Consider the following 18,988-nt stretch of genomic DNA (forward strand, 5'->3'; position numbering starts at 1 on the left):
AAATGATTGGGCATCACTGTCATTTCTTTCACATTGTTGGGGGACTTGAAGCTTCTTCCTCCTGTCCTGACTCTGCGTTGGTTACTGTGGCGATCACACAGGGTCCCCAAACGTTTGGCGGTCTATTGATCCCTGTCCCACCCCTGCGATTGGTTTCCCGCTGCCACCAATCCGTTTCTCTCGGGTACACACGAAGTCCAGACAGTTGTTAACATTAACAAATAATCAAGTTTATTTTATTTTATTTTATTTTATAATAATATTTATTATTTTTCCAAAAACTTAGACATTAAAAAAAAACAATACAATACAACACATCAAATCAACAAAAACAAAACAAAAACAATAAAATAAATCAAACAATTTTGTTATCCCATCTTTCATTCACTTATTTCCACGACCTCCTCACACCTCCCTTTTTGTATTCCACTTCTGTTAATTATTTCAGCAATTCCTTTCCATCTTCCTCTGTTTTCTATCCTATAATTATCTTACCTCATTCTAACCTTATTTTTTTCCTTTAATGCTCTATTAACCTATCTGTACTTAATTCCTTATAACATTTCTACTAAAGCCATATAACGTCATTCCAACATTTTTCTAACATTCATTAATTTTACAGTATTTCTGTAAATAGTCTTTAAACTTTTTCCAATCTTCTTCCACCGACTCTTCTCCCTGGTCTCGGATTCTGCCAGTCATTTCCGCCAGTTCCAATCAAGTTTATTTTATAGGCATGAAAAGTTTATGGTTTCAGTTAATTTTTCTTGGCAGTTTCTTAATCGTAGTTCCTTTACTGTCCTATACATTCCTAACAACTTCAGACTGATTATCCCAACTATCTATCTGACTCCACCTAACAGTTCCTCTCACTCTCTCACAACACAACTCGACCAACCCACAGACTTATATCCTCCCTCTTCCTTCTCCAACTCCCAACTCTCAATTGACTTCCACACCACTCCAACTCTAACTCTAACTCCTCCCCTTGAGTTCCCACTGGCCAATCACTTCACACTCATTTAACCCTTTCCTTATGACTCACCTAGGAGGCAAACACCACAGTAACTCAGTTCATATTTCTCTTCAGGGCCGTCTTAAGCATATCCGGCGCCGTGGTACAAAGATTCCCTCCAGTGCCCCACCCCCCATTTCTCAGAGGTGTCAACCTTTTCCCAAGCCTCTGCAGGGATCGCTCTCCTCCCACCGGGGCATGGGAAGGAAGCTGCACATCTGCCAGCCATATAGTTGGCAGGGCGCGGCATCCATCCTAAGCCTCTGCAGGGATTGCTCTCCTCCCATGGAGGCTTGGGAGGCAAGCTGCACACCCGCCAGCCATATGGTTGGTGGGACACAGCTGGCAGGCGTGCAGGAAGGAAAGGGGAGGCCGCCGGCAAAGCCGTGCAGCTCCCCCACTCGCTGTGGCGCCCCTGAGAGGCTGGCGTCCTGGCGCAACGCGCCAGTAAGCCCAATGGGAAAGACGGCTCTGTTTCTCTCCTCAATTACAGTGGTACCTCGGGTTAAGTACTTAATTCGTTCCAGAGGTCCGTTCTTAACCTGAAACTGTTCTTAACCTGAAGCACCACTTTAGCCAATGGGGCCTCCTGCTGCCGCTGCGCTGCTGGAGCACGATTTCTGTTCTTATCCTGAAGCAAAGTTCTTAACCTGAAGCACTATTTCTGGGTTAGCAGCGTCTGTAACCTGAAGCGTATGTAACCTGAAGCGTATGTAACCCGAGGTACCACTGTATACTGAAATCTTTAAAAAGCCCGTACTTCTAACTATGTGGGCAGTTATTAAGAAAAACGTCTCTCAAGGCTGTGTCCAGCATTTTATGTTTGGAGGATAAAATGGGGGTGTACTGCCAACACTGACCTTCCTTAGCATCCACCCCACCAACCCACCCCTTTCAGAAGAATTTCGCTCTTATTGTAGTGTGGAGCTTTGTAGCTCCAACCTGCAGCTAAATTGTGGGCAATCTGCTGGTGAAAGTTCATTCTAAAGCACACAGCAGCTTGGTTTTTTATTTAGCCCCTAATATTTAAGACTCTGGGCCAGGTTAAGCTTGCAATTATCCTGCAGATGGTTTATCAGAAGAGGTTTGCTGCTCCACAAAAATGACCAGCAAAGCCAACTTGCTATTCTACCATATAGATTTGCCGACAGATTGTATTTTATAGACAGTGCTTCCACCAAGGGCAGCTTCTCACATTATGTTGTGGAGACAACGGTGCCCGCAACCTCACGCAATCAGCCGAGTGTACTTTGCCTTAGTGAAAAGTGCTCTCACTTACAGAAGTCAGGACACCCAACTCTCACTGACACACTGAGCCCCCACTGCAAGCCTCCCCATTAACAAGGTTAAAAATAATAAAAAAGGGGTTTCTTCGGGTATGTTCAAAGCAAGAGGGACAACAAGCAAGTGGTAGGTTCTCTGCGCAGAGAAGATGGAGAAATGCTATTGGGTGACAGAGAGAAGCCGGAGCTGCTCAACACCTATTTTGCCTCTATCTTCACGCAAAAGGAAAGCAATGCCCAACCTGGTGGTAACAGAATAAATGATGTAAGGAGGGAGCGGCAGTTCCAAGATAGGAACAGAGGTGGTAAGGGAACACCTAGCTTCTTTAAATGAATTCATACCTCCAGGGTCTGATAAGCTGCACCCAAGGGTAATCTCAGAGCCTCTGTCTGAGAATTCGTGGAGAACAGGTGAGGTCCCTGCAAATTGATGGGGAAATGTTGTCCCCATCTTCAAAAACAGGGGAAAAGAAGACCCAGGTAACTACCAACCAGGGAGCTTGACATCAATACCAGGAAAGTTCCTTGTTGTTGTTTAGTCCGACTCTTCATAACCCCATGGACCAGAGCACGCCAGGCACTTCTGTCTTCCACTGCCTCCCGCAGTTTGGTCAAACTCATGTTGGTAGCTTTGAGAACACTGTCCAACCATCTCGTCCTCTGTCGTCCCCTTCTCCTTGTGCCCTCCATCTTTCCCAACATCAGGGTCTTTTCCAGGGAGTCTTCTCTTCTCATGAGGTGGCCAAAGTGTTGGAGCCTCAGCTTCAGGATCTGTCCTTCCAGTGAGCACTCAGGGCTGATTTCCTTCAGAATGGATCGGTTTGTTCTTCTTGTAGTCCATGGGACTCTCAAGAGTCTCCTCCAGCACCATAATTCAAAAGCATCAATTCTTCGGTGATCAGCCTTCTTTATGGTCCAGCTTTCACTTCCATACGTCACTACAGGGAAAACCATAGCTTTAGCAGGAAAGGTCCTGGAACAGATAATTCAGCAGTTGCTCTGTGAGCACTTAAAAAAGGACCCAGCATGGGTTTCTCGAAGCAAGTCATGCCACACAAATTTCATTTCTTTTTTTAATGGAGTTACAAGCTTGTTGGATCAGGGGAATGCTGTGGACATCGTTTATCTTGATTTCAGTAAGTCCCCCATGATACTCTTTCAAGGAAGTTGGTAAAATGTAGGTTGAAAGAGATAACTGTTAGATGGATTTGCAGCTGGTTGGCTGAATGAACCCAAAGAGTACTGATTAAAAGTTCCTTGTCATCCTGGAAGAAGGTGACAAGTGGGGTGCCTCGGGGTTCTGTTCTGGGCCCGTTGTTGTTCAACGTCTTTATAAATGACTTGGATGAATGAGTTGAGGGGATGCTCATCAAATTTGCAGATGGCACCAAACTGGGAGGGGTAGCTAATGCCACAGAAGACAGAATTGGGATTCAAAATGACCTTAACAGATTGGAGAGCTGTGCCCAAACTAACAAAAGGAATTTAAATAGGGACAAATGTGAGGTTCTGCACTTAGGCAAGAAGAACCAATAAAAGACGGCGATCACCTGGCTTACTAGTAGTACATGTGAAAAGGATCTAGGGGTCTTGGTGGACCACAAGCTTAACATGAGGCAACAGTGTGATGCAGCAGCAAAAAAAGCTAATGCTATTCTAGGCTGCATCAACAGATGTATAGTGTCCAGATCAAGGGAAGCATTCAGGAGCTTGGTTTCCACAGTGTGCCTATATTATTTACCCAATGAGGCCACATTCATCAAAAACTATTCCTTCTCCCTTGACATTTAATACCCACATTGGGCAGGCATGGAGAATGTATATATGGCATCCATAAACGTCGCTGTGAATCAAATTAGTTTAGTATTTTTATATTTAAACCCGCATAAGACAGGAAATACAAATCTTAGCCAGCTAGCAGTACTCCCCACCCCCCATCCCGCATATACTTCCATTTCTTTCTTTGCTTTATGCATCTAATGCAAGCTTAATATTACTGTAATTTAGAGGCTGATCGTGCATCTCAAACATCACCGTCTCCTTCCTCCCACCCAACTATCTCAGCCCTTTCAACCACAGTGTTCTAACTGTGAACAAATTACTTCAGTAGCCAACCGAGCCATAGCAATCACTGCAGCCAAGCTGGAGAATTGTTTCATGGAAACACACTTTTGTTTTAAGGAGCAGGTTGAAAGTGAAGTTGTGGCAGGAACGTTGCTCCTCTCCCCAACTCAGAGAGGAATAACTTGAACCCAGGTGTCTGCACAGGTTTCCAGATTTCTTGGGTGTAGGTGTTTCAGGTTGAGCTCAAAATAAACTTGCAATGTGGACAGACCCAAATAAATATTAACATGCTCCATTTCATTTGTTAAATATTTTGCTTTCTTGAATTTGTGGCTTGGAAGCAAGGTGTAAACCAGGGGCCAGCAAAGTTTTTGTGGCTTGGGCCAGTTCATGGTCCCACAGATGCTGCAGTGGGCCGGAATGCATGCGCACACATGTGCAAATGCTATTTCTGGTGCGGAGGAGGCGTGCGCAGTTTCCCATTGGCTGCAGGAGCTTCCTGCAGCCAGTGGGAAGTCGGCCACCGTCACGGAAGGCAGTCCATAGGAGCTGACCGAGTGGGCGGCAGGGGTCCATGGGCTGGTTAAACAACCCCCATGGGCCATTTGTGGCCCATGGGCCTTAGGCTGCCGACCCCTGGTGTAAACGGTGCAAGCAGGAGCCTGCCCACATATCCAAAATGAAAGTTTTCACTACAACGTGAACGGAAAATGAATTCCACCTGGACTCTGTGCTTACATCTGCTGAGGATGTAAACGCCCTCTGATGCAACTCATGCTACATTTTCTTCATTCTCCAGTGACCACCCACCTGTAGGAACTGCAGACCGCATCCAGAAGTTACGGAAGGAGTACCATCAAGCAAGACGAGAAGGCTTACCTTTCTACGACGAAGAGGAGGGCAGAGGAAGGCCATCTGATTATGATCAGCACTGGGTAAGGTTCTCCGCTGAAGTCTAATATGTATGTGTCGAGTATTATGGGGACAATACGAGAAAAGTAGTTGTGCTTCGCAAATAATTCATTGAGAAGTATATATTAGCCAGCCTTGCAAACAAGCCCACATAAGTTACTAGCCTGTGAAAAAAATTAGTAGATTACTAGCCTGTTTCTATTGTGCTTAATTAGTTACTTGTTGTTGTTTAGTCGTTTAGTCGTGTCCGACTCTTCGTGACCCCATGGACCAGAGCACGCCAGGCACTTCTGTCCTCCACTGCCTCCCGCAGTTTGATCAAACTCATGCTGGTAGCTTCAAGAACACCATCCAACCATCTCATTCTCTGTCGTCCCCTTCTCCTTGTGCCCTCCATCTTTCCCAACATCAGGGTCTTTTCCAGGGAGTCTTCTCTTCTCATGAGGTGGCCAAAGTATTGGAGCCTCAGCTTCACGATCTGTCCTTCCAGTGAGCACTCAGGGCTGATTTCCTTCAGAATGGAGAAGTTTGATCTTCTTGCAGTCCATGGGACTCTCAAGAGTCTCCTCCAGCACCATAATTCAAAAGCATCAATTCTTCGGCGATCAGCCTTCTTTATGGTCCAGCTCTCACTTCCATACATCACTACTGGGAAAACCATGGCTTTTACTATACGGACCTTTGTTGGCAAGGTGATGTCTCTGCTTTTTAAGATGTTGTCTAGGTTTGCCATCGCCTTTCTCCCAAGGAGCAGGCGTCTTTTAATTTCGTGACTGCTGTCACCATCTGCAGTGATCATGGAGCCCAAGAAAGTAAAATCTCTCACTGCCTCCATTTCTTCCCCTTCTATTTGCCAGGAGGTGATGGGCCCAGTGGCCATGATCTTCGTTTTTTTGATGTTGAGCTTCAGACCATATTTTGCGCTCTCCTCTTTCACCCTCATTAAAAGGTTCTTTAATTCCTCCTCACTTTCTGCCATCAAGGTTGTGTCATCTGCATATCTGAGGTTGTTGATATATCTTCCAGCAATCTTAATTCCGGCTTGGGATTCATCCAGCCCAGCCTTTCGCATGATGAATTCTGCATATAAGTTAAATAAGCAGGGAGACAATATACAGCCTTGCCGTACTCCTTTCCCAATTTTGAACCAATCAGTTGTTCCATATCCAGTTCTAACTGTAGCTTCTTGTCCCACGTAGATATTTCTCAGGAGACAGATGAGGTGATCAGGCACTCCCATTTCTTTAAGAACTTGCCATAGTTTGCTGTGGTCGACACAGTCAAAGGCTTTTGCATAGTCAATGAAGCAGAAGTAGATGTCTTTCTGGAACTCTCTAGCTTTCTCCATAATCCAGCGCATGTTTGCAATTTGGTCTCTGGTTCCTCTGCCTCTTCTAAATCCAGCTTGCACTTCTGGGAGTTCTCGGTCCACATACTGCTTGAGCCTTCCTTGTAGAATTTTAAGCATAACCTTGCTAGCATGTGAAATGAGTGAAATTGTGCGGTAGTTGGAGCATTCTTTGGCACTGCCTTTCTTTGGGATTGGGATGTAGACTGATCTTCTCCAATCCTCTGGCCACTGCTGAGTTTTCCAAACTTGCTGGCATATTGAGTGTAGCACCTTAACAGCATCATCTTTTAAAATTTTAAACAGTTCAGCTGGAATACCATCACTTCCACTGGCCTTGTTATTTGCAGTGCTTTCTAAGGCCCATTTGACTTCACTTTCCAGGATGCCTGGCTCAAGGTCAGCAACCACACTACCTGGGGTGTACGAGACATCCATATCTTTCTGGTATAATTCCTCTGTGTATTCTTGCCATCTCTTCTTGATGTCTTCTGCTTCAGTTAGGTCTTTACCACTTTTGTCCTTTATTATGGTAATCTTTGTACGAAATGTTCCTTTCATATTTCCGATTTTCTTGAACAGATCTCTAGTTCTTCCCATTCTGTTGTTTTCCTCTATTTCTTTGCATTGCTCGTTTAAGAAGGCCTTCTTGTCTCTCCTTGCTATTCTTTGGAAATCTGCATTCAATTTCCTGTATCTTTCACTATCTCAATTAGTTACTAGCCTGTGAAAAAAATTAGTAGAGAGTCCCATGCCTCCTTCGCCACCCTGTGACACTTTTCATAGCTCACAGCTTCTGCCTGCTTACTTGCTCACCTAGATGGGGCTGTGTGTACTTTGTTGTTGTTTGTTATTTAGTCGTTTAGTCATGTCCGACTCTTCGTGACCCCATGGACCAGAGCATGCCAGGCACTCCTGTCTTCCACTGCCTCCCGCGGTTTGGTCAAACTTATGTTGGTAGCTTCAAGAACACTGTCCCACCATCTCGTCCTCTGTCGTCCCCTTCTCCTTGTGCCCTCCATCTTTCCCAGCATCAGGGTCTTTTCCAGGGAGTCTTCTCTTCTCATGAGGTGGCCAAAGTATTGGAGCCTCAGCTTCAGGATCTGTCCTTCCAGTGAGCACTCAGGGCTGATTTCCTTCAGAATGGATCGGTTTGATCTTCTTGCAGTCCATGGGACTCTCAAGAGTCTCCTCCAGCACCATAATTCAAAAGCACCAATTCTTCGGCGATCAGCCTTTTTTATGGTCCAGCTCTCACTTCCATACATCACTACTGGGAAAACCATTGTTGTCATTTAGTCGTGTCCAACTTTTCGTGACCCCATGGACCAGAGCACGCCAGGCACTCCTGTCTTCCACTGCCTCTCACAGTTTGGTCAAAGGGAAAACCATAGCTTTTACTATACAGAACTTTGTTGGCAAGCAGACAATTCATTTTTATCTGTGGCTACTACGGAAGTGCTTAAATGCAAGGGTGGTGTAGGTGAGCATGGCAACTGATATATTTCAGTTACCGTTCCGTTCTTCAGTTGGTTTCATGTTCTGCTAGGCTAATTGAGATAGATTCATGCGATGGAAGGAGGTACACATCCTCACCAGGGGTCTGCTGTGGTCAGGTAACATCTTTTTTACCGCAACCCGTTCCTATATGTGCCAAGTTGCTACATGTTCATAGGAAAGCAGGTAATGGCATTTGATTTCCTTTCTCCAGAATTATGATCAAGCCTCACTTTCCCTCCCCACGTTAATAACTGCTCTGTGAAAAGCTCGGGGCCTTTCAGGTATTAACTGGCCATTATGCTAAGTAAGCTATAAAGTGGAGTCCCTTTGATTGTGTAAGCATAAATGAGTATCTCTGCTTCTGTGCCCTGTGCTAGACTCTTAAATTCTCCCCAGTCTCAGACTACACTGGTTGTTTTCTTATCACATGACCGAGGAGCGGAAATGACTGAAATTGTTAAAACAGTTTCCCCTGATTTTTATGATGATACCTGAACACTCAAAGCTGTAAATACCTTCAGAGTATATAATACACCGTGGACTGTTCTGCATTCTACGCCCAAGCATGTTGCCAAAACTAAAGCTGATTTAACAGTAAGGCTATCCTAAATGTCCACAAAGCAAACAACTTGCCTGGAAAAGAGGCAGGGGGTGGATTTTGTGTGGCCATTTAACATTTGGGAGGTTTTTGCGTTTCTTATGGTTTTTGTGCTTTGGCTGCCTTTTTTTTTTTGTATTTTTATTAAAGATTTTCTTGATTTACAGAAGTATGTGTAATGTCTCTCTCTTGTATTTTTTTCCATGTAACATTTTTACAAATCAGTTTCATTTGTTGAGACATTAGGAAGAAAAGGGGGAGAGGGGTGGCGGGGTGGAAGACAGGTGGGGGTGGGGTCGGGTGGTGATGTTTCTATTGTGCTTAATGTATGTAGGGTTTGGTGTCAGTGTTGCTTGTGCAGGTTCTCTGCTGTTCACTTGTGTTCCTTTGGTGGTGAGAGAGGTTGGGGTTGGCCTTGTTTGTTTGTGGTTGGCTGTGGTGATCTTTGTTTTCGTGTGTGAGTGAGGTGGGTGGGTGTTTTGGATCAGGTTGGCCATATTGATTTGTATGCTGTTGGTGGATTATTGTCATTGTCTTGTTGGGCTGTGTATGTGATAAAGGGGAGCCTTCTTCTTCTGTTTGTCCCCGTGTCAGTTTCAGTTTATTGGTTAATTTTTCTAGTAGGGCTGTTTCCCATACTATTTGGTACAATTGGTCCATGCTTACTCCTGACAGGTCTCTCCAGTGTCTGGTTATAGTGTTTCTCACTGCTGAAAGTAGGTGGGTTATGAGTTCTTTGTGGTGTAAATGGCATTGTTGTCTTGGAAGATGTTTAGTAGGGCCAATTCTGGGGTGTTTTCTAATACTTGCTTAGTTATTTTACATATTTCTTGTATGGCTGTTGTCCAGAATAGTTGGATTTTGGGCATTCCCACCACATGTGGAGGTATGTGCCTGTGGAGGTGCACCCTCTCCAGCGTTTTGGTGAGGTTCCTGGGCATATTAGCGCTAGTTTTCTTGGTGTTAGGTACCACCTGTAGGTGAGTTTCAGAGTGAGTTCTTTTCTTTTTGTTGATATGGATTTAAAGGGGGGTTTACAACACATTCTGGTCCATTGAGTGGGGTTAATTTTGGCTGCCTTTTTTGAACCAATATATTGAATCCTTCTTGCTGGCAATATGACCCCAGCTGCTTACAAGTCATGCTGTCAGCCAGATGATATCACAATGCGACCTAGCCAATAAGGTATGCTTGTGTGACATCACAAAGCCAATTTAGAGTTATTATTATTATTATTATTATTATTATTATTATTATTATTATTATTAATTTCTACCCCGCCCATCTGGCTGGGTTTCCCCAGCCACTCTGGGCAGCTTTCAACAGAACATTAAAAACAGAATAAAACTTCAAACACTTAAAACTCCCCTAAACAGGGCTGCCTTCAGATGTCTTCTAAAAGTCGGATAGTTGTTTATTTCCTTGACACCTGATGGGAGGGCGTTCCACAGGGCAGGCGCCACCACCGAGAAGGCCCTCTGCCTGGTTCCCTGTAACCTCATTTCTGAACCTCCAGAGTGGGCCGTTTTCAGCTTCTCTACCAAATTACCAAAAGAAGCAAAACTGTTTGCAAAAAAAACAACAACAAAAAACCACTTCCTCGCCCTTCCTCATCCATTGATTTTGGTATCTATTCCATAATTTTCAGTGACGTTAGGTCAAATCCTCATAGACTGGAACTACATTGCATCAATATGTAGTTTTGTATATTAACAAGGATTGAGGTGTCCCTTAAAATCTTCTATCTCTACCTGGAACATTTCGTGATCTCTTTAATACGCCGTTTCTGTAAAAAGACTTTGTGCTATCTTTTTAGTACAGTGGTACCTTGGGTTACAGACGCTTCAGGTTACAGACACTTCAGGTTACAGACACCGCTAACCCAGAAATAGGACCTCGGGTTAAGAACTTTGCTTCAGGTTGAGAACAGAAATCGCGTGGTGGCGGCAGCAGCAGGAGGCCCCATTAGCTAAAGTGGTACCTCAGGTTAAGAACAGTTTCAGGTTAAGAATGGACCTCCAGAACGAATTAAGTTCTTAACCCGAGGTACCACTGTAGATTCTTCTACCTTATGAATTAGAGCAGTTTTGGAATATCCGTGTTTTGTAAGTCAAGCTGTATGTTCAGGTGACGGGTGTTTGATATATTATGGTATTTTAATATTTTGTTGGAAGCCGCCCAGAGTGGCTAGGGAAGCCCAGCCAGATGGGCGGGATATTATTATTATTATTATTATTATTATTATTATTATTATTATTACTGAATGTCCAGTTGTAACAAATACAGTCTAATGGGGGTCTGGTGGGAAAGGTTACTAGGATGGGGGTGAGGTTAGTGCTCTGGAGCTGTGGAGGACCCCAGGGAAGCCTTAGGTTAGTTAACATACAAATCCAAACAAATAAATTTGATAGGAATATGGATTCTTCATCAAATAAACTACCTCAGTGGATGACTGAAGAGGCCAGAGTGGACAAAAAGAATAATCCAGTCCATTGGAATGTCCTGGGAGACCACCTTCCCTTCTTAGAATTCCATGGTTCCCTTTTTTACAGCTATAACGCAAACGATTGTTCCTTACTCTCTGAGGATATTGTTACAAGCTTATCCTATGGAGCTGCATTCGGATTTGACATTTAATGGCCACCATACACTAAAGGGAAGGAAGGCAACGTTGCTTTAATCCAACTCTGTGGATCGGAACAAAAGTGCTATTTGTTTCACATCTCTTCTATGTCAAGTCAGTACTGTGCTAGCTAATCTCTCAACAAAATGGGCTTGTTAAGTTGTCCTTTCATCTAAGCTGTAGCTCAGTTTGTTTGCTTTGTCGGACACAATTTATTTTGTAAAGCAGCAAAAGGCCTGCTCTCACATTCGTAGGACGTTTTGTACCCTGGCAAATCAAACTCTGTACCAATAAAGGTTAGACTTGCTTAACTTATGCAATGTAAGAACCATCTTGGTGGATTTCCATGTTCAGGGAGGTTCTGTAAGCCCTCCCACAGTGGAATACCAGTGAAATATATAAGTCTGTATAATTGTAAAAAAAAAAAAGCCAAATACAGTCTAATAGTAGTAGTAATAATAATAATAATAATAATAATAATTTATTGGTACCCCACCCATATGACTGGGTTTCCATAGCCACTCTGGGCGGCTTCCAACAAAGATTAAAAATACATTAAAATGTCACACATTAAAAACTTCCCTGAACAGGGCTGCCTTCAGATGTCTTCTAAATGTCAGGTAGTTGTTTATTTCCTTGACATCTGGTGGGAGGGCGTTCCACAGGGCGGGCGCCACTACTGAGAAGGCCCTCTGCCTGGTTCCCCGTAGCTTTGCTTCTTGCAGTGAGGGAACTGCCAGAAGGCCCTCAGCGCTGGACCTCAGCGTCCGGGCAGAGCGATGGGGGTGAAGACGCTCTTTCAGGTATACTGGGCCGAGGCCGTTTATAATAGAACAGATGGTTATCCAACTAGGAAGCTATGTCAAAAATCAGTATTGTCCATTGTGCATCACTAAACCTATCCTGCAGTATCTTAATTCCTGCTTCCCTGGACCAAAATCCCTTCCTAATGCAAAAATCTGGGTTATTAATCGAGAGAGAGCATGTCACAGCACCCTAGACCTCCCCTCCAAGTCAACAACTGGGGTTACAAACAAGGCTCCAGACTTTCATGATCTGAATTTGTGGCTCCTTGGGAGTGGCTTTCTGTACCCCTTGATTTTTAACCTCTAGCCTTGCTGCTAATTGTCTGCACAATATATTATTGACTCTTATTTCAAACTGCGGGGGGTGGGGGTGTCACCATACCCAGGTCTTGCTTCTCTCCTTCCTGTTTCCATTTGTTTGTGTTTCTTGCTGAACATTGAGCCCAAGGAAGAGTTAGGATGAACGCAATAGCTAGCTCACTGCATAGTGACTTTCTGTAGGTTCTAACAGAGATATTCTTGTTGGGATTTCTGCTGAATAAATCAGTTTAACGTACTCCTGATGAAGTCAACCTTATTTGGTAAATATACAAAGTTTTAGTGCTTAGGGTTTTTTTTTGAAAAAGAAAACTATTCACCAAACGGTGCTCATAAATAACATCCCTGTGCTCCCAGGGTAGATGTTTAAAGAATAATTGATGTCCCAGCAAATAATCCTGGACCTGGTCAATGAAGCTTTGGGAGCAGGCTGAGGATTCCCATTTCTTATCAAACCTTGAAGGGCTTTATTACCTTGCTGAGGGAGCTCAGACCTGCGGCCCCATATAGTCTCCAAAGCCTCACAAAGGTCTCTTCTGGGTAATCCTCTTTAAGCCATTTCTATTAGGTGTAATACCCTAAGATTACTGATTCCCAAGGCGACATGTTTTTTGAGAGGAGAAGTTGTTAATCAAAGCACCCAAGATAGCTTTAAAGCTCTCAGTCCCTCGGATTAATATCAGGCGTCTCAAGACTCTTTCCATTTCTCATTCAAATGCATTTGTGCTAACATTAACTCGGCGGCTCGTAACGCAAGGAGGCTGGCCGGGAATCACACTCGCCCAACTTCACTGGCAAAAAAAATAATTCAGGCGTTGCGTTGATTCTTGAGCACCACTCCATAAACTGCCCAGCTTCTCCCAACTGTGATTGCTATTTTGTTTGGGAGCGTGTCGTATGAAAAATTAAGAGGATCACAAACGTGCTCTGGAAAGAGGGAGAATTCCACACAGAATCACAAAGTTGGAAGGGATTCAGCCCAAAGTCCTGCCAGTGCAGAAAACAAGCTCTGCCACTGAGAGTTTGGATTTGATATCCCACTTTATCACTACCCAAAGGAGTATCAAAGTGGCTAACATTCTCCTTTCCCTTCCTCCCCCACAACAAACACTCTGTGAGGTGAGTGGGGCTGAGAGACTTCAGAGAAGTGTGAGTAGCCCAAGGTCACCCAGCAGCTGCATGTGGAGGAGCGGAGACGCGAACCCGGTTCCCCAGATTACGAATCTACTGCTCTTAACCACTACACCACACTGGCTCTGCCACTGGAGACCCAGGTAGCCTCAGCGGCTAGAAGAATCACCTTGTGTGTGACAGCTATGGCTGTTCCTGGACTGTCAGAATTTGGCCACAGTATTGGTGACTTCAGGGCTGGATTGCTGCAGTGCGCTCTGTGTGGGGCTTCCCATATGCTTAGTCTGGAAGCTGCAGTTAGTGCAGAATGCTACGACGTGATTGCCGGCAGGAAGGAGACCCTGTCAGCATACAGCACCTCTGCTCAGTGGTGGTCGGGGGGGGTCGTGCATTTGCCTCCAGGCCAAATCGAGGTGCATATACCATAGTTTTCCATGTATAAGATGAGGTTATTTTCTGATTAATGTATGTTGAAAATTTTGGTTCATCTTATACACAGAATGTTGCACGGGTGGGATGGCGGGGGTTGCTTCTGCAACCAGGATATTGTCTGCAGCAATAGGGCGGTTGACTGTTGGCTGGGTCGAGGGCTGCTGTTGATTGGCAGCTTTAGCGACATTTTGGCTGGGGATTGGGGGCTGCTTTTTGTGAGCATACGATTGGTACATTTGGTGATGAGTGTGATTGAGACTTTCTGTCTTGCGGGTGAGAGGTTTTCTGCAATCTCCCCCCAAAAACTGCAGGCCATCCTCCCCCCCCAAAAAAGCCCCCTATTTTCTTCGTTTCTTAGTTTTAAGTCCCCAAAACTAGGGGGCGTCTTATACACGGGGGCATGTTATACACGGAAAAATACAGTAAATCCCTTAACAGCTTGGGACTAAGTTAATTGCAGGATCGCATTTCCCCAAACGTGCCAGCTTGACTGCTTTAATCTACAGAACTGGCTCTGTTGCAAGTTCACCTGATACTCATTCCATCATCGTAAGAAATCAATCTTCTAGTGTGGCAGCATCTAATAAATATTGGAACTCCCTGCTGGTTGACATAAGCCAGTGCCTTTCCTGTGCTTCTTTTGGTGCCTGTTTAAATGGGTTAAACCATGACCACCCCCGACCACCACTGAGCAGAGGTTCCGTATGCTGACAGGGTCTCCTTCCTGCCGGCAATCACGTCGCAGCTACATGACCCGGAAGCTGTATGCCGGCTCCCTCGGCCAATAAAGCGAGATGAGCGCCGCAACCCCAGAGTCGTCTGCGACTGGACCTAATGGTCAGGGGTCCCTTTACCTTTACCTTTACCCCCAAAAATGCAACTTGAAGCACCTATAACCTGTGGTATGACTGTATTACCAAAGATTAGCAAAGTCCACCTCTGGGAAGGTGTTGAGGGGAAGGGGGGTATTGAGGTTTTCTTTTTCTTGGTTTGTGTGCGTTTTGTTCTTGTTTCTCTCATGTATTTTGTACTTTTATGTTGCATTTTTATTTTGCGAACCTCCTTGAGGAAAGGCAGTATAGAAATTTCATGAATAAAATAAAATAATATATATACAGTGGTACCTCCGTTTATGAACTTAATTCATTTTGGAGGTCCATTCTTAACCCAAAACTGTTCATAACCTGAGGCGCACTTTCACTAATGGGGTCTCCTGGTGCTGCCGCGCCACTAGCACGTGACTTCTGATCGCATCCTGGGGCAAAGTTTGCTACCCAGAACACCTACTTCCAGGTTAGCAGAGCTCGTTACGGAAAGCATTCGTAAGGAGGACGGTACATAACCCGAGGTTCCACTGTATATATATATAGAGAGAGAGAGAGAGAGAGAGGCCAGAAATGGGATGTTCTGTTGGAAGCAAGTGCCTTTAGTCCAGGCAGGTAGGAAGTTTGACAGGAGGAATGTTGGGTACCAACAGAAAGGTCTACGATGAGTAATGAGGAACAGATGGCAGCCCAGAGTTGCCACAGGCAAGTTTCTGTTCCAATCCTCAAAAGTGGAGGGCGGGGAGCAGATAAAGGAATTTTATTGTCTATATGCGAAAAGCAAGATCCTGGGTTGAATCGCCCTGAACTTCAAACTGTAACTGTGGACTAAAGGTAAAGGGTAAAGGGACGCCTGACCATTAGGTTCAGTCGCAGCCGACTCTGGGGTTGCGGCGCTCATCTCGCTTTACTGGCCGAGGGAGCCGGCGTACAGCTTCTGAGTCATGTGGCCACTATGACTAAGCCGCTTCTGGCGAACCAGAGCAGCACATGGAAACGCTGTTTACCTTCCCGCCGGAGCGGTACCTATTTATCTACTTGCACTTTGACATGCTTTCGAACTGCTAGGTTGGCAGGAGCAGGGACCGAGCAACAGGAGCTCACCCTGTCGCAGGGATTCGAACTGCCAACCTTCTGACTGGCAAGTCCTAGGCTCTGTGGTTTAACCCACAGCGCCACCCGTGCAAAACCCAGAAGTACCAGAATGGGTTACTTCCAGGTTTCGGTGGTTGCGCGTGTGCAGAAGCGTCAAGTCGCAACTCGCGCGTGCGCAGATGCGCCACTGCGGGTTGTGAATATGCATCCCACATGGATCACGTTCGCAACCCGAGCGTCCACTGTATGGCACTCTGAGTGAGGCCAAAATTTGGTGCCCCCAAATGGATCTTCTCAAATATGGATCTTCCAAACTGAATTTTGCACTGACTTGATTCAAAGGCCTGGAAACGGTCAAAGGCCTGGAAACGATGCCTTATGAGGAACGGCTAAGGGAGCTGGGCATGTTTAGCCTGGAGAAGAGGAGGTTAAGGGGTGATATGATAGCCATGTTCAAATATATAAAAGGATGTCACATAGAGGAGGGAGAAAGGTTGTTTTCTGCTGCTCCAGAGAAGCGGACACGGAGCAATGGATCCAAACTACAAGAAAGAAGATTCCACCTAAACATTAGGAAGAACTTCCTGACAGTAAGAGCTGTTCGACAGTGGAATTTGCTGCCAAGGAGTGTGGTGGAGTCTCCTTCTTTGGAGGTCTTTAAGCAGAGGCTTGACAACCATATGTCAGGAGTGCTCTGATGGTGTTTCCTGCTTGGCAGGGGGTTGGACTCGATGGCCCTTGTGGTCTCTTCCAACTCTATGATTCTATGATTCTATGATTCTAAGTTTTGCACTAACATGATTCATATCATGTTAGTGCAAAAGCTACGGCCCGCTGGGAACGTCCTAGCAAACTTTTTTTCTCTGCTGGCGTTGCGTCCAGCTGCAACCCAAAATTTAGATCCTGTTTCATGCTGCCTTTGTATGGATAGTATATTTCCCCTTGGTCAAGAATATCTAGCCTAGACCATGATCGCTAGCAGACAGGCTACTTACGACTAGCTTTTCCTCCCTGGGAACAGGGACTGAGCAACAGCTGACTTGTTTCCTATAAGAGAAGAGAAAAGGCTAATTCCATAATTGTGATTAAATTGAAAACTTACTGCAGCTCCACATCGTTCCAAGTCTTTGTTCTGAAGAAGGCACATAATGCTGGGACAAGAGGAAATCCTGCTGTTAAAAAGGTTTTTCCCTTTCCCTGTATAGGGTATTCACTTGGGGGGAATGCAGCTGGTGACCCCCCTCTTATGTACAGTTAATGCTAGATGGATTCTCCCTGTGTTTCTTGTCAGTTAGCCATGCTAGCTAAGCCAGCTTTCCTTTATAATACGTCCTGCTAATGTAAAGCAGCTGCCGTATTATTCACCGTTCACTATCTAACTGAGTGTTCAGTTTGGATGGCATCTGTCATGAGTCCGCAGGCTAAGAACAGTCCCTCTTTTGAATGCATTGCTGTATACCGGTTGTGTACGTGTGGACACACAAATAAAACAAGTGTGTGTCTGGGCAAGTGCCCAAGGAGAAAGCTGACGTTAGCAAGTGGCCTTTTGCTGACGACGTAATGGGGCAGAGCTTTTGACAGAGGCGTTTCTAACCATCCCCTTTTTAAGAACGTGTTGAGAAAGGCAGCTTTATAAAAGGAAAAGGTCATTCATGATTCTTCCCTAGATTCCATTACCCCATATTGCAGTGGCCTAAGAAATTCCCAGCACCACCCCGTAGCAAGTCGGCCTTAAGAGCATAAACAGGACTGGAGCAATTTGTTTTACAATTTAGAATACTCATTTTTACATCCTTAAAATATCAGTGACTTCCCTTCTTCTTTTTCCATGGTTCCTTTTGCATATCATAAATCCCTGCGTATTTTACAAAAACTAAACCATTCAGTATTCCATTATTACATCCGTCAAAACTTATTTACGCTGTCGAATTTGTCTTCATGCTGCCAACGTTTTCAAGTGTACACAATTTCCCCCCATATAATCAATAAACGATTTCCAATCTTCTCTAAACGTATGTTCTTCTTGTTCTCTTATTCTATATGTTAAGTCTGCAAACTGTACATATTCTGTCAGCTTAAGTTGTCAATCTTCTTTGCTTGGGACCTCTTTCGTTTTCCATTTTGGGGCTAACAAAACATGGGCCACAGTGGCATACTTAAATAACCATTTATTGACACCTGAGAATTTCAGTCTGAGTTATCCCCCAACGAAAAGGACTCTGGTTTTGTTTTATGGGAAAGTACTTTTAAACATTTTTTTCAATTCATTATGGATTGTTTCCTAGTACTCTTTTACCCTTTTACCATTCAAAAAAAGGAAAGGAACAATTTGCAGTTTTTGTGTAATGCAATGTTGGTTGTTACTGTATGTTGCATTGTGTATTGTGGTTTGATTTTTGCTTTTGATGCTGTACTTTTAGCTGCCCTGGACTCTTACGAGAGGAAAGGCGGGGTCTAAGAAATCATACCCTCCAACATTTCTCCGATGAAAAAGGGATATCCTATTCCATAATCATAATAATTTTATTTATTTATACCCTGCCCATTTGACTGGGTTGCCCCAGCTACTCTGGGCAGCTTCCAACGTACATAAAAGCATGATAAAACATTAAACAACTTCCCTATACAGGGCTGCCTTCAGATGTCTTCTAAAGGTTGTATAGTTTCTCCAAACACTCCAACATGGGTGGTGTGGGAACAGCTACAGGCGTGCAGGTTTCCAGACTAGCCGCCTAGAGAAACAATTTCTATTCAAATGCGATTTTGTTTTTAAACACAGTGCAAGGTAGTCTCTATGGGAGTAAGGTAAAGGGTAAGGGGACCCCTGACCATTAGGTCCAGTCGTGACCGACTCTGGGGTTGCGGCGCTCATCTCGCTTTACTGGCCGAGGGAGCCGGCGTACACCTTCTGGTTCATGTAGCCCGCATGACTAAACCGCTTCTGGCCAACCAGAGCAGCCCACGAAAACGCCGTTTACCTTCCCGCCGGAGTGGTACCTATTTATCTACTTGCACTTTGATGTGCTTTTGAACTGCTAG

General features: G+C 44.7%; 1 protein-coding gene across 2 annotated transcripts in view; it reads left to right on the forward strand.

The window, feature by feature from the left end:
* PARD3B (par-3 family cell polarity regulator beta) overlaps positions 1-18,988 on the forward strand; it is a 599,449-nt gene that overhangs the window by 481,057 nt on the left and 99,404 nt on the right. For both annotated transcript variants that reach the window (XM_081015796.1, XM_081015795.1), the window contains one exon: positions 5,162-5,297. In XM_081015796.1, coding sequence (XP_080871922.1) covers positions 5,162-5,297 — 136 coding nt within the window. The remainder of the gene's footprint in view (positions 1-5,161; positions 5,298-18,988) is intronic.

The sequence above is a fragment of the Podarcis pityusensis genome, assembly GCF_964106645.2.
Source record: "Podarcis pityusensis genome assembly, chromosome: 1".
NCBI lineage: Eukaryota > Metazoa > Chordata > Lepidosauria > Squamata > Lacertidae > Podarcis > Podarcis pityusensis.